This window comes from Lynx canadensis, chromosome B3, assembly GCF_007474595.2.
Source record: "Lynx canadensis isolate LIC74 chromosome B3, mLynCan4.pri.v2, whole genome shotgun sequence".
Taxonomy (NCBI): Eukaryota; Metazoa; Chordata; class Mammalia; order Carnivora; family Felidae; genus Lynx; species Lynx canadensis.
The window spans coordinates 121459102-121475309 of record NC_044308.2 but is presented as its reverse complement, the minus strand read 5'-3'; the positions used below and the strand labels follow the sequence as shown (position 1 = coordinate 121475309).

The 16208-nt window shown below is 46.4% G+C and overlaps 1 protein-coding gene across 1 annotated transcript in view; it reads right to left on the bottom strand.

The window, feature by feature from the left end:
- Positions 1-16208, bottom strand: part of LRRC74A (leucine rich repeat containing 74A) — a 46301-nt gene that overhangs the window by 29462 nt on the left and 631 nt on the right. Inside the window, 2 exon segments of the mRNA XM_030319644.1 lie at positions 2176-2304; positions 4049-5102. Coding sequence (XP_030175504.1) covers positions 2176-2304; positions 4049-4085 — 166 coding nt within the window. The 5' untranslated portion in view covers positions 4086-5102.

Below are 16208 nucleotides of genomic sequence, written 5' to 3'. Positions count from 1 at the left end.
GGCAAATCACTGCAAGATGGAGAGACCTCCCCAAATCACGTGGAAACAAACAAACTTGTATTTGAATTGATACTCCTCTTTCAAAGACTTGTATGTCATTTTTCCTGACAAAAAGGACTATTGTGTCTACTTTACCAATGACAAATCTAGCCGCAAATCACACACAGCTCATCGGTGCTAACACCAGCTACCAGAATTGGGGACTTTATCTCTCCGTTCCAAGCTCTTGGGGCCTTTGTTCCTTGGACTTTAGATGGGCCTGGCTCATGGTCAATGGCCCTCCCTGGATTCCATATGCCCTCACAGCTGTGTCCTCATTAAGTGGGTCCCTTCAACAGCTGGGCCTCCCGTGGCTAGCTGGGGTCTAAGCGTGCATCTGTGATCCCTTTGGATGCCAGGGCCTTTAGCCAACCCACCTCGGACATTTTACGAGGCAGACAACGTGAGCTTTGTTGGTGAACAGACAACTTTACGAGGAGGCTCACTCTGCAGGCACAGCTTCTAACTGGCCTTCTCTTTGGGATGGTTGTAGGGTAGGCTCTCTCAAGCTCGGCGCTGCTGACATTTTGAGTTGGGTCATTCTCTGTCACAAGGGGCTGTCTTGAGCGGTGAAGGATATTTAGCAGGATTCCTGGCCTCTGCCAGTGAGATGCCAGTAGCATCCCCTCCCCCCCCCCCCAGGGTTGCCAAATGTCACCTGGGGTGCAAAATCGCCTCCAAGTGAGGACCGCTGTCGCATAAGCAAAACTGCACGTGGCAGGTGCCCAACTTCTGCCTTCTCTCCCTCTTCTGTAGCCTCACTGCCAGCTTGCTGTTCCACCGGGGGCTCACGTCTCAGGCCAGCTCAGAGAAGCCCTCCGGCCCCATTCCCAGCTCCTCGGCAGCAGGGGGCACCAGCTGCTAGAGCAGCTGGGCCCTGAGTTTCTGCCCCAGCACAGCCTAGCTGCCTGTAGAGATTCTTCTTTGCCAAGGCAGGCGGTAGGTAACCCCCACCTTTGTCCTCGACACTAATTCTGCTCTGTTTCACTCTGCTGACCCTTTCTAGCTGTAGTCGCTATGGTTATATTTTAGAGGCAGCTGGCAACCGTGTTATCTCTTGTGGGGAGCTGGGGGGGGCAGGTGGGGGGAAGACGCGACAGAAGCAGGAGTCTGGGACAAAACATCCAGTTTCTATCTGCCACCCCCCCCCCCCCCCCCCCCCCCCACCAACCAGGTAAAGGTCCGGGTTGAAACCAACATCAGCACACTAGCAGCAGCCTGGACGTGGAAAAGAAGTCAGAAAAAGCAACGAGATGAGGGCGGGGGCAGGGAGGAGGCATATGGGGAGGGGAAGTTGTACGCTGGCCACGGTAGGGAGGTTTATGAACGGACTGACCCAGCCGCCAGAACACAGGAGACGAAGGCAGTGGGCTAGCCTCAGCCTGGAAGTTCCGGGCTGACCTTTCAGGTGGGGCGAGCCATGTGCTCACCTTGCTTCACAGGTGTTCTCGGCACTTCCCTCCCTGGGGAAATGGAGAGGGCGAAGAGGGTGGAGGCATTGTTTGCAATAACAGCTCAGCCGGCCCTCTTCCTCCCCACCCCCACAGGGCACACTTGGCTTTGTCCAGAGCAAACTCTCAAGTAGGGGAACCAAGAAGTCTAATGTGAGTAAAGAGAAAAGTCACCGGGTTGCAAGGGGGGCCACAGACGGTCCAGCGGCCCCACAACACCGAGCACGAAGGCAGATCAGCAGAGCAGCGTGAACAGGGGATCAGCAAACATTGGCAGCTCTCTGTGGCCTTGGGCAACTCACACAATCTCCTTAAGCCTCAGTCTCCTCCTCTTTAAAAGGAGGGTAATGATGACAACCTCCTGGGATTATTGCAAAGAGGACATAAGATGCCACACGTGGAAACATTTAGAAAACCGGAAATCCCTGTGTAAGTACTGGTTCCACTTTCAACAAGCTGATGCGACCGCTGTGCTCAGCAGGTAGGCCACGAGCACGGGGCAGCTGCTGCCACCAGGCCAGCCTCGAAGAGGACGTGGCATAGGACTGCCCCAGAGGTTGCTGCCACGTTCCTTCTGTGGGGTGGCCCACTGGGCAGAGCCACGGCCGATCCGGGAGAGCTGAGGTCTCCAGCTTCTGAGGAAGGAGGCGCACCCCCACCCTGTCCACTAAGCGCCCACGGTCACCTTCGATCTCCAGGTCTGTTTCTGAGCTCTCCCCGCCTGGCTTCTCTTTTTCTACAGCCACAGTGGCCTCAGCCTCACAGTAGACGGTCTCGTCACTGTTCCGGGCTGCTGGCTCGGTTTCAGGTTCATCTAGAAGAAAAACTCATCTCCTTGATTCTGGAAATGAAACCTGAGGGCCTCTCAGGTGTGAAGTCTACCTGTGGCTTCTCCCCCCACCCCCACCCCCTTCCTTTGCCAGCTAGGTCCTGGAGGACCTCCCCCCACCAGCCAAGGAACTGCGATGTGCATTCAGTCCCGTCAGGGACTCCATTCTACAAGCCCTCCTTCTCGGACGCAGGGCCACCGCCTGATCGTCTGTAGAGTCTTGTGCTAAACACCCCCTCATGTCCTCTGCAGACTCCCTGCTCATTCCCTGCTTTGGGCCCATCTCAGAGATTGGCTCTTTGCCACTATTTTCCTTCTTGTCGGCTTGGGTGGGGTTCAGGGCCTGCTTTACTCTTTCAGGGAGAGGATGTGTGTGGATGCCTAGGCTGCCTCATTGGCAGGCACAAACGATGTTGCAGAAGGCGAGGGGCAGGGCAGAGTGGGTGACTTGGGACATCCGTAAAATGCAAGGGAACACAAGCAGTCCCAAGGAGAAAGAAGGATAATTTGATTCCTAAGAATTTGACCTAGCTTCTCTTCCTTCCAATCCAACATTTATTTTAGGATCATGAAGAAGGAAGAGCTCAGGGGGTGCCCGGGTGGCTCAGTCGGTTAAGCATCTGACTTCGGCTCAAGTCATGATCTCACGGTTCATGAGTTTGAGTCCCGCATCTGGTTCACTACTGTCAGCGCAGAGCCTGCTTGGGATCCTCTGTTGCCCTCTCTCTGCCCCTCCTTGGCTTGCACTCTCTCTCAAAAATAAATAAACATTAAAACAAAAAAGAAGGAAGAGCTTTCAAAATCTTGCTGGGGTTGAAACTAATTGCTATGATTAAATACACGTGTCCTAAGCTTCCCTTATAGCAGTCCCGATACTTTGCTGGACCTGAGTTTTCTGCGGCTGGACCACTGATCTGGGACTAGGATGAGTTCCTGAAAGCCACACATAGGAGTCTAGAGCTACTCCTCCCACATCCACAGGATGCAGTGTTTGGGGGAGCCATGCTCTACCAGCAGGTAACCCATCAAAACTTAGCCAATCTACTCTATGGGTGGACTGAGCATTTGTGGCAGGGGTCCCCAGTTTTAACCACCCAAGTTCTCAGATGGCGGGCTTCCTAATAAGTTCATGCAGATGTTTTCTTAGTCCTTCTCTGTACACCAAGCTCCAGGAATTATTTCCGAGACTGTAAGACAAGGTCTGTGTGATAAGGGGTGGAAGTAATAGTGGCCCAGCAGTTAGAAGATATACAGCAGCTTAGCCATCAAATGCAGCCATCAAAAAGTTATGACTTTCTGAGTCTCAATATTCTCATTAGACACACAATTTTGGAATTCCATCCAACCAGTAGAATGCTATTATGTGTTTAACTGGCTCTCCGGAAAAAAAAAAAAAAAAATCCTTGATTTGTAAAGTTAGCTAATTCAGGTGGGGTAACTATTCCCAGCATGGCTGATTTCAAACTACCAGCATGATGTCAGACAGCTCACAAAGCGGAAATTAAAGTTGGCCAGAGCTACTACGACCCAATTCCAGCATAGCATTGCCTCCAACTGTCTCATTCCCTGTTTGGGAGGCCCTGAGGCCAAGTTGACGTAACACATCATCCCAATTCTAGAGGATCCCGGGTGAGGAGGGAAGGGGGCTTCAGGGTCCCTGTGATCACTGGGTGTTATACTGAGACAGCCCAGAAGGGCCCGAGTGGTGATAGATGGGATGCCTGTTCACCTTTTGTCTCAGGCTCAAGAGGTTCATCATTGTCCATGGTGCCAGGGCCCTCTCGGGGGCCACTGTCCACTTCTTGTCACCTTTCTGCTGCTTCCCTAAGAAGCACACCCGTCCATTCACTTCTGCCTCAAACTTCGTGCACCCTGCCCTCACACAGACAAATCCCAGGGGGGCTGTAGTTATTCTTCCTCCCCAGCAAGCCTGGAGAGAGTGGGCTTTGGTGGGAAGAGGACATGCGTGGATTTGACCCCAACTCTGTCTGGGAGAAGCAGCTAATTGCTGAGATCATCAGGGAGAGTGGTATGGCTCTATTCCCGGGAGCCCTGTCAAAAGGATGCCCACCCTCCTGCGACTTTGTGACTTAAGAGCCACTTTAATGTCACCTCTTCAACATTCCATGACCTCATGCAGCCATTGTGATCCACATGGGTGGACCTGGCAACAGCCAGCCTCCCGCCCTCTTGGTGGCCCTGGCAGTCCTCTTTCCTCATATGTCCACTGGGGCCGAGCCCGGGCTCGGCTGTGAGTGGGCAGGTGTTGTGGGGAGGCTTCTTGGTGGTGGCGTTTCCCTCTGAGTCAGGAACAAATCCAAGCCCCTTAATCAGGTGACTGTGAAGACGCACCACCATGTTCTTCTCTCAAGGTGGTTGTGCTTCAGGTACGAAATATTTCAGTGATGGGTGAAGTCAGTTTTCTTCTACCCTGTTCTCATTCCTTTTTTCTTTCCCCCTTGGGAGAGTATCCTCACGTTGGAGCAGAAGATCAAAAGCAAAGCACGACAAACATATGCTCTATCACTACAATTTGTTGCAGCCGAAGTACTGTTCAATCCAAACTACTGGGCTGCCTAACTTGAAACCACTCAACCATCATTCCCGCGCTTGGCTGTTTTCACATGTCTTGGAGTTGAAGTTCACTTGCAGTTTACTATCAAGAGAATCTGGAGGCGTGTTTGTTCCTTCTTGATAAGCTTCCAGCACAACGGTCAGGTCAGTGACTGGAGGGCTTGGGGACACGGAAATCCCTCTTTGCCACTCAGAAGAATGAGGAACATCTGGGAATTTGTGTAGGGAGAACATAGTTAGAGGCTTGGACCAAAAGAAACGTACATCTGACACGTTACTCATTCCTTCAGGCATTTGTTCTGAAAACTATTTATAGAGCATCTATTATGTAAAAGGCACCATGCTAGGCACCACTGTGGGGAGGGAATGCAGACATGATTATGGCTTGGACCCTTCAAGGCATGTATGATACAAGATAGAAATTGACACAGCTACTCCTAGGGTATGAGGGTTGTGGGCAAATATTTTTGGCAGAGCTCCTGTTCACATAAAGAACTGGAGTCACCCCAAATCAGCATGGCCACACCAGTCTAGGGGTCCCATCTCATGTAGTTCCTTGAAAGAAACACCAAATAGACCAGGGGGACTAGTCAACTCCCACGATGATTTGGTAAGCATGAGTCCTGGAGACTCTTTGGGCATCTGGTCTACACCATGCTGGCGAAGAGGATAGAAAATGTCCTTAAAGGAGAAAAATGGGGACGGGAAAGTATGTAGATCCTGGTCTAAACTCTAGGTGCTCTGCCTAAACAGCACCATGTGGTCTCAGGCCCCAAGGGCAAATTAGAAAATTTGGAGGAAAGCACTCTAGCCACCAGGCAGAGGCACCAGGCAGTACTGGAAATTGATAAGGATCATGAGGGAGATTTGCTGGGAGTTCAAGGGAAAGTGAGGTTTCTTCACGCTGCGGAGCATTTGTGGGCTCTGGACAAGTAGAGTCCTGGCAAAAGGCATTTCTAGGAAGGCAGAATAAAGGAAGGAAACAGAGCCCAAGGTGGGTTTGGAGGAGTATAGGGTGCAAAGAGTAGTGGGAAAAAGAGGCACAAAAGGAACACGAGCTATTTCATAAATAGATTCAAATGCAGTGAAAAGTCAATAGAAAGCCACTAAAGATTTTTGAACAGGAGCATGATTTAATCAGGGCTTCTCTTTATAATGATGGGCAGCAATTATTTCCTTATTTGGGGAAGAGTTCATTCTGGAGAAATAAAAATGTTCAGGAACCACAATTTAAAAATTGTGTATCTTTTTAGAAATCATGAAATGTAATACCTTCAGCTTCTTTTCATGTGTTATTTTGAAAGTTTATTATTATTATATCCTGTTTTAATTCAAGTTCTAACTTTGAAATATTTTGGATTATAGCAGAGTTACAAAAATAGTAGAGTTCCCGTATACTCTTCATCCAGCTTTCCCTTGTGTTAACATCTTGCACAGAAACATTACCAAAACTGAGGAATTAACAGTGCTACAATGCTATTGACTACATTACAGACCATTTTTATATTTTATCAGTTTTTTCACTAACGTCCATTCTTTGTTCCAGGATCCAATCCAGGATCCCACACTGTGTTATCACGTCTCTCCCAAAGTATGACATTTCTTTAGTATTTGCCTCTCATGACCTTGACCCCTTATAGAAAGTACTGGTCAGATATTTTGTGTAATGTCCCTCAATTTGCGCTTGTCTGATGTTTTCTCATGATTACTGGGAAGGGTGCCAAAGTTGATGTGCCCTTCTCAGTGTGTATCAGGGACACATGATATCAATATGTATCACATCGATCTCTTGGTCAGGGTGGTATCTGCTGGGTTTATCTACTGTAAAGTTCTTTTCCCCTTTGTAATTAATACATATTTTGGAGAAGATATTTTATGCAAATATCTTATTTCTGCTTAAAATTTTTGCTCAATAATTTTAATATCATAAAATTAAAAAAAATTTTTAAACATTTAAAAAAATGTTTATTTATTTTGAGGTGGGGAGAGGCAGAGAGAGAAAGAGAGAGAGAGAGAGAGAGAGAGAGAGAGAGAGAGAGGAGGGAGAGAATCCCAAGCAGGCTCCATGCAGACAGTGTGAAGCCTGACATGGGGCTCCCATCTCATGAAACTGAGATCATGACCTGAGCCGAAATCAAGAGTCGGATGCTTAACCAACTGAGCCACCAGGGCACCCCAGCACCCATGGATTTTATTGAGATCTTGCCTCAACAAGTACTATTGTCGTGTTCTAATGGTGATTTTCTGTTCCTACCATCCTTCTTTGTTAATTGGAATTTTGTAAGAAAGAGTGGTCCCTTTCCCTCATTTATTTATTTGGTTGTTTATATTAATAGGGATCATGGATGCTTATTTTATTATTCGGGTTACAATACAATACTATCATTATTTTGCTGTTCACATTCCAACTTTGGCTATGGGAGCACATTTAGGCTGGCCCCGGTGCCCTTTTGACATGCTCTTTGCCTTTCATTTTTATTTGTTTTCATACCACAGGCATCAAGCACTTTTCCCAGGAGAGTGAAAACCTAGATGTGGGTGCTGGCATGCTCATCAGCGTTAAGTTCTTTTTTTTTTTTTCAACGTTTTTTATTTATTTTTGGGAAAGAGAGAGACAGAGCATGAACGGGGGAGGGGCAGAGAGAGAGGGAGACACAGAATCGGAAACAGGCTCCAGGCTCCGAGCCATCAGCCCAGAGCCTGACGCGGGGCTCGAACTCACGGACCGCGAGATCGTGACCTGGCTGAAGTCGGACGCCTAACCGACTGCGCCACCCAGGCGCCCCATCAGCGTTAAGTTCTTACTGCTTCTAGTCCTTTTCAGTGGGTAGAGCGAGGAAATGGGTGCTAGCATGTATGTATGGGTACTGACCTGCGTATAACACACATCTGTATTTATTTCCATACCCATCTATCTATATGTATGTGAAACAGAAGCCACGGATACGCCAATACCTCTGCTTGTAAGCCAGCACCACAGGAGACATTCATGTCTTCCCCCAGTGTGTATTTGTCATTTCTTTCTCGTCAAGAAACCCGGCTCTTGTTTTCTACCATATACTTACTTATTTGCTCATCTCTAGTATACATATAAAATAGTTTCAGGATTGGTAAACCATAACAGGGGAAACAAATTTACCAACTAGAATACAGTGTTTATTATGTAGGGGTTTTTGTGTTTTGTGAGTGTGTGTTCATCCTTACGTATCCAGTTAAGACACTTGCCCTGCCCCCCGAATTATCTAGGTCTACTCTTTCTTCCTAGCCCCTTCTTTGTGGTTATTTGATGCATTTGTGACATAGGTGCACTTGTCACAGCCTGCGTTTCATCTTTCTCTGCTTATCTTGGTTGATTTTACTTGATTTACATACAGCAACATCCACTTCGTGCAGCACGGTTCTGTAGGTTTCAACAAATGCAGAGAATCATGTGTTTACTACCATGCTTCCACTCGAAACAGTTCCATCACCCCCAACTTTCCCTCATGCTGCCCCTTTATGATTAAGCCCTTCCCCCAACCTAACCCCCAGCAATCATTGTTCCGTTTCCAACATCATGGTTTTACCTTTTCCGGAGTCATATAAATGAAATCATACAATGTGTAGTTTTGGGGGTGGCTTCTTTCATTTAAGATTTATCCTTATTGTTGCATGAAGCTGTAGCTTGTTGTTCCTTTTTATTGCGGAGTAATATTCCACTGTAGGATGTCCCACACTTATCCATTCACCTGCTAGCTCTGCATCTTTTCCCTTTCTTGGTGATTATGAACAAAGCAGCTATAAACCATCACATACAGGTTTTTGTGTGAACGTAAGATTTCATTCCTCTTGAGTATTAAATACCCAGGAGTGGCATTGTCACGTGTATATAGCAGGTGTATGTTTAACCTTGAAACCACCATGTTGTTACCCGAAGTCCAAAGGGGGTGTACCGATTTGAATTCTCAGTAGGAAGATATGGTAGCATCAGTTGCTCGACATTCTCGCTAACACTTGATTATGTTTTTGGGTTTTTTTGCCATTCATATATCTTCTTTATCGTTTGTTCAGATCTTTTGCCCACTTTAAGTTGGGTGGTTTATTTTCCGATGGAGTTTTGAGAGTCCTTGATATATTCTGGGCAGAAGTCCTTTGTCAGAAATGTGGTTTCGCTTCTTATCCTTAACAGTGTCTTTCACAGCGAACACACTTCAATTTTGATAAAGTCAAATAATTTTGATAATTTTTCAGAATCCATAATCAAAGCATTTTCAAAATTTATCAAAATTATCAATTTTTTTTCTTTTATGGATCATGTTTTTGGTGTCATAGCTAAACTTTCTGCCCACCCCAAGTTGGTGTAGATTTCCTCCTGTGTTGCATCATAGAAGCTTTACAGTTTTAGTGTTTACATTTAGGTCTGGGATCCACTAAAATTTATGGTAACATAAAATGTATCATTTTAACCCTTTTAAAGGACACAATTCAGTGGCATTAAGTACATTAACAATGTTGTATAACCATCACCATTTGTTGTTTTTTCTCCATTTAATTGCCTTTCTACCACTGTCAAAAGTCTGTTGACTCTATGTATCCTTTGGTGTTATTTGTGGGGCTAGCATTTCAGACTGTATAACCAGCATGTTACATTCCATCTAATCAAAATGCTGTACTTTTAAACTACTAATTTGTGAGATGAGCCCCTGAGGCGCTCGGAGGTAGGCATAGGCATTTAGGGGGCGGCAGGTAAACTAACTCCACAGTTAATCCACAGAGCAGGGACAAAAGAGAGTCCCTGGGGAGGAGGGGAGCTGTGATTTTGACTTGGAATGAGTCAAAGAGAATGTCACCCTGGGTGAGGTATGGCCAGTTACTAAGAGAATGAAAATTTCTTCCTTTATAGCCAATTTTATTGCTACAACACTTCCACTAGTGGGGAACACTGCAGAGGGACCCTTTACTATCCTATAAGCTACCATTTATATGGCACTTGTAAGTGACCACACTGTTCTGTAGAGTTTACATTTAAATTGTCTATTATTATGCTATTATGAGATACTATGTTTAAAATTTTTTTTAATGTTTATTTTTTGAGAGAGAGAGAGAGAAAGAGAGGCAGAGTGCCAGTGGGAGAGGGGCATATGAGATACTATTTTTTAAACTTTTATTTATTTATTTTGAGGGGGGAGGGGCAGAGAGAGAGGGAGAGAGAGAACCCCAAGGCTTGGCACAGAGCCTGATGCGGGGCTTGACACCATGGCTCAGACCTGAGCCAAAATCAGGAATCAGATGCTCAACCAACTGGGCCACCCAGGTACCCTGAGATACTATTTTTTATTACCATTTTACAGAGGAGGAAACTGAGCACAGAGAGGCTAAGTAAGTAGCCCAAGATCACACAGCTAAAAAGTGGCAGAACTGGGATATAGATGAAGTCTGGCTGCAAAGCCCATGCTGCCTCTCTGCACTGACCCCCTTGCTGTTAATTTAACATGACAAGGTTGTTCTCCATTCAGGACAGCTGCTGTTCATGGTTTAGAAGGGTCTGGGTGCGGGTGATATATTTCAAGAATTGTCAAACTATAGTAGAGTATATATAGAGGACCAACTCTGGACCACTGCTTGTTTTGTAAATAAAGTTTTCTAAAAATACAGTCACTATCACTCATTTAGGTATATCTGTTGCTGCCTTCATGCAGTCACATGGCAAAGTCAAGCAGTTGCTACAGAGACCCGTGGCCTGCAAAGCCAAAAATATTTCCTATCTGGTCCTTTAAGGAAAAGTTTGCCATTGTATTTGATAGCCACTAGCATAAGATCATAAGATAATGAAGGTTCCAGCTCTCCAAGGAAAGAATGGAGGGAAAAGAATCCAAGAAAGTTGGCAGAAACCATGTTAGAAGGCAAGATGAGGAAGCACATGGTCACCTGGGTAGCTCAGTCAGTTGGGCAACTGACTCTTGGTTTTGGCCCGGGTCATGATCTCACGGTTCATGGGATCGAGCCCCACGGTGGGCTCTGTGCTGACAGCATGGAGCCTGCTTAGGATTCTCTCTTTCTCCCTCTTTCTCTCTCTCCCTCTCTCTCTCTCTCTCTCTCTCTCTCCCCCCTCCTCTCTTTGCCCCTCAAAATAAATAAACAAACATATTTTAAAAATTAGGAAGCACAACCAAAGAAAGAAACAGACGCCATTATTATTAGATGTAATAAGATCCCATTTTATGCAAGGGTTTTTCAAAACAATGATAGTTGTTGGGGAGCCTGGGTGGCTCAGTCGGTTGAGCGTCCGACTTCGGCTCAGGTCACGATCTCACGGTTCCTGAGTTCGAGCCCCATGTCAGGCTCTGGGCTGACGGCTCAGACCCTGGAGCCTGCTTCCGGTTCTGTGTCTCCCTCTCTCTCTGCCCCTCCCCCATTCATGCTCTGTCTCTCTCTGTCTCAAAAATAAATAAACATTAAAAAATTTTTTTTTAAAAAAAGAAAAAAAAGTGGCTGCAGGGATGAAGTGGACTTACTGAATAAATATAAAGAAGGCCAAAACACTCGGACTCGGAACAGCTCGGATATGAGAGTAAAAGGGAAAATAAAAAGCCTGAGGCCAGGGTAATTTGGTAGATGACTGTGCCATTCAGAGCCAAGAGGACAGAAGAGCTGAGGGGACAGAGGGGCAGTCATTTTTGGAGAATGGTGGGGAAAGGTGCTGAATGCAATTTGGGGTGTGTTGAATCTCTAAGGTGCCTCCGGGCCATCTATTGGAGAGGCCGATAGGCAAAAGGATTTATGAGTCTGTGGCCCAGGGAAAGGATTAAAAATGTAGATATGTGAGTTGTTGGTAGGTATGTGAATAGTATCTGAAGCCATTGGAAGGGTGAACATTTCTCAAGGAGGGATTTTAAAGTAAGAAGAGGAAAGAGACCAAGGGTGAAATCCTGGGAACACCATCATTGAAAGGGGGGTGTTCAGAGGAACAGAAATAAAAGACACTAGGACAAATGTCCATAGTGTCAGAAGGAAAACAAAAATGTCAAAGAAACCAACAGGAGAGAATCTTACAAGAGGCGGGGAGTTAGGCAAGATTACAGAACATTCAAGAAATAATAAAGCCTGGAGGGTGCCCATTATATGTGGCCACAAGGAAGGCACTGGGAAATCTGGTGGGGAGTTTCAGTGGAGTGATGAGGACAGAAGCCCGACTGCAGTGGGATGAAGATGAGATGAATGAGAGATGAGGAAGTATGGATATCAGGAGAGGACAACTCAAGAAGCCTGGCTATGAAGGAGACGTGGGGAGATGGAGGGATGGCTGGAGGAGGACTTGGGCTGGGGGAGAGTTCTGTATAGGAGATCCGAAGCATGGTTAAATGCTGATGGGAAGGAGTCCAGGAAAAAAAGGAGAGTGGTGAGCAGAAGGAGCATAATCTCTGAAGAAGCAGGAGGAGAGGATCCTATGAAAGATGGAATGGCCAGCCATCGTGTTGGGAGGGAAGGAAGGCAGTTAGAGTTGCCTGTCAGTGAGTTGGTGTGGCAACAAGCAGTAGAGAATTTTCACTTGGTGGCTCTAGTTTTTCTCTAAAGTTGGTAGGGAGACGATCTCCAGAGAACAAGAAGGGACATCATAGGACAACAAGTACGAGAAGAATGGTCATCGTGGAAAGGGAGAGAAACCTAGTTAAGAGCACAGGATTGCTGGGGAGGGTTGTGGGCTGAAGTGAGGTTGGAGGCCAGCGCACTAGGAGCTCCAGTCCAAGGGGCTGGTAATTTTATTCACCAGTGCTCAGCAGCCCAGATGTAAGAGCCAAGAAGGAGAATGGTTTTACTTGACCTAGGAGTAATCAAAGAACAATGGGCAAGAGAGATGATACTGGGAAGACAGTGATTTAAAAGATGGCTCATGGTGGGGGGGGGGGCACCTGGGTGGCTCAGTCAGTTAAGTGTCAGTTCGGCTCAGGTCATGATCTCACAGTTTGTGAGTTCAAGCTCTGTGTTGGGCTCTGGGCTGACAGCTTGGATCTTGGGGCTTGCTTCGGATTCTGTGTTTCCCTCTCTCTCTCTCCCTGCCCTTCCCCTGTTCACACTTGTGCCTCTCTCTCTCTCAAAAATAAATAAACATTAAAAAAAAAAAAAAGATGGCTCATGGGGATTCCATGTTGGATAGAGAAAGAAATAGTGATTGAGGGAAAGTGTGAGGACAGAATAGAGAACCCGAGGGTTTGATGGAGTTAGAGAACTGCTGAAGTAGAAGCAAAAGTGGGCCATGAGGTGATCTGTCAGAGTGGGTGTGTGAATTTATGATTTCGGAGGCAGGGCAGTACCCCGTAATGATACTCCAAGGGTATGTGATGTACAGTGGGAATGAAGCCACCGAGGAGGTGGTGACAGTGAGCTTCTAGGGCTTGGGATGGCTCATCCACATTGGGCATAGGAGGATTTGAGGTAGGAAAAACGGAGTCTAAGGCTAGAGTCTGCAATGAAAGAGGAGGAGGGTGCTGGAGGTCAAGAAAAGACAGGATGAGGCTGGGGTAACACTGATGAGTGCTTGATAAACATCTAATGGATACATGAATGTGTGAACGAGTGAATGAGTGAATGTATCAATTCAGACTAATCTGGCACATTCTGGGAATATCTAGCCATAAATCCCAAGATCCAGGAGGAAACACTAGGCTAACAGAAGCCAAGGTAGGAGAAGTGTACGGGTGTCAGGTTATCCTAAGATTTGAATGGAGGCAGTTCTTTTCAGCGTATCCCATCTGAGAGGCTGTTGAGCCCTCTAGACCCGCGCAGGTTCAATACGATATCTACAAGCCCCTTGTAGCCACAGAGCACTTGAATTGTGGCTAATCTAAACTGAGTTGTGCTATCACATATACTGGATTTCAAAGACTTAGTACAAAAAAAGAAGAAAAAAAAAGAACATAAGCTGCCTTATTTTAAAATATTGATGATGTTGAAATGCTGATTTTTTGGATAAATGGGGTTAAATAAAACATACTATTAAAAATTAATTTCACCGTTTTTTTTGTTGTTTTTTTGTTTGTTTTGTTGTGCTTTTTATATGAGGCTACTAAAATTTTCCAATTACATATGCGGCTCACATTATATTTCTCTTGGGCACCTTTGCTCTAGGCCTTGCTCAGTAGCCTCTGCAATCCTGAAAGGAAGCTTCATGACTGCCTGTGTAATGTACACGTTCGACCAATAAATTAATAAGGGCAGCCATCTTGAACTTCCACACATACCTGCTGGCATAAGTGAAATTTGAACCCGCAAGAACTTAAGTTTCTTGCATACAGAAAATTTCCCTGTAAAAGAACATTTTATATCCCTCAAAGTATTGCAAAACCTTCCACTCGCCCTATTCGTTAGGTTCTGCGTCCTTGAAACCACCCAGTGGTTTATCATTGCCTCCACTGTTATCACAGTTGGGATGAATCGAGGGACTCATCCGGTCTCTCTTCTTGGAATATTTCTGACATGATGAAGCTGCAAATTGTAGTACCACACTACAGTTTGGAAGGCCCTTATTTCTGCCAGAGATTGTAGAAGGTGACCCTACATTAGTAGTAGCCAGAGCTGGTTTGCGCTTACGTTAAAAACATGCATATAATGGTAAACACTAAGAGCTTACCCTGGGTTGGGCACAGCGAGGAAACTGAGGTTTCAAGAGGTTCAGTAACACGAGAGGTTCCACAGGTAGGAACTGGCAAAGCCATGGTCTGAACTCAGGTGGCCTCACTCCAAAACATGTGATGCTCGCAACCCCCTACCCTTTCCAACATAGCTGAAAGTGGATTAGGAAACAAAAAGAGATCAGTCTTGCTTACTTGGCCTCGGGAAAAGCCTCTGAAAGAATATGGCATGAGCTGGCCTGACACATTTTGCTCACACATGCATTGAACAGCACAGTTGAGGATTAGGTCCTTTAGCAGAGGTTCCCAAACTGTATACCAGAATAACCTGGTCAGTGTCCATGGCCCCATTCCAGACTTGTTAAATCAGAACCCTGGGAGTAGGGCCTAGGAGTTTGTACTTTTAAAACATTTCCAAGTGGATAAGGGAACCCTCATTTCACAAAATGAAACACAGTCCCTAGGTAAGTACCTTGATTTGGGATCTGATTTACAACTTGGACTTCTCGGTAACCACTGGGACAAAACAGAAGGAAGGTACAAGGAAGGTTTATTTAAGCCACATAAAAGGAGTGGGCCTGGCTTTGGAGGCTCTTTAGATAGAGCTAATATTTGTGCACTAGTTTTTAAGAGGCTTCTCAACCTTCAGATGGCCCCGGGGGTCCTGCTTCTTCTCAGGCAAAGGCGTGAGTGCTGTTACTTGAAGCCAGACTGACTCTCTCCTTCTTCTTCCTTTTAGCCTTTCAGTGTTATGATGTACCCAGCTGGTCCTGGATCTGGTGACTCTCCAGAGGGCTTCTCCGAGCAACCGAGGCTCCAGTCACAAATCGGAAATCACACAGCTCAGACACTAGGTACCGAACCTGGGAGTATTACACAGTCCTTCCTTCAGAGTGCGGCTGAGGCAGACTGAGGGTGAGGGATGGGGGAGAGAAACTCAGAGGTCTTTGGGTAAGCGCACAATGGACGGAAGACCTGGCCTTCATTTAGTGACATATGCTTTGTTTGGTCAACAAAGATTTGGTCCCTACTATGTGCCTGGCATCGTTGGAGGCACTAGAGAGATATACCCCAATGAAAACTAACCAACAAACCAGACTTGGTCCCTGCCTTGTGGAATTTTTTTCCCCACCTTTCTTGAACCCTTTACCAATGGGATACCCCTCCCCCCCTTTTTTTCCCCAGATTGGGTAAAAAAAGGGCCCATTTTGAATAGGATGGGAGAGGAGACAAATGTGTAGACTTTGTGACCTAGAATCTGAGCTGTAAGACAGTAGAGTCAGGAAAAGTAAACAAATTGGGGAAGAACTGGCTCTCTTTTCTGGGATGAGAAGAGATTATAGAAGTCAGGGCTGTGTGAGGCTTTAGACTAAGAAAATTCTGCCCTTCATTTTACAGATGAGAAAACTGAGCGGCAGAGAGGTTATAGTGTACCCGAGGTGGGCCCCCTAGCTCCGTGGCAAAAGTAGCTGTGAAAACTGTGGCCTTAGAATGGATACTATGGGAGCCTCCAATGAGGTGCTTAATTTTCAAACTGGGCTCCTGGATGGCTTCCGGGAGGTAGGCCGGGCCCGTTGCCACGGAGACAGACTCGCCGACCTCGCGGTCCCACACGTGGCTCTGCGCTCCCAATAAAGTTGTTGTTGAATCGCAGCGGTACCACGTGAGCCGCCCCGGGGGCGGGGCCGGGGGCGGGGCCGAGCTGAG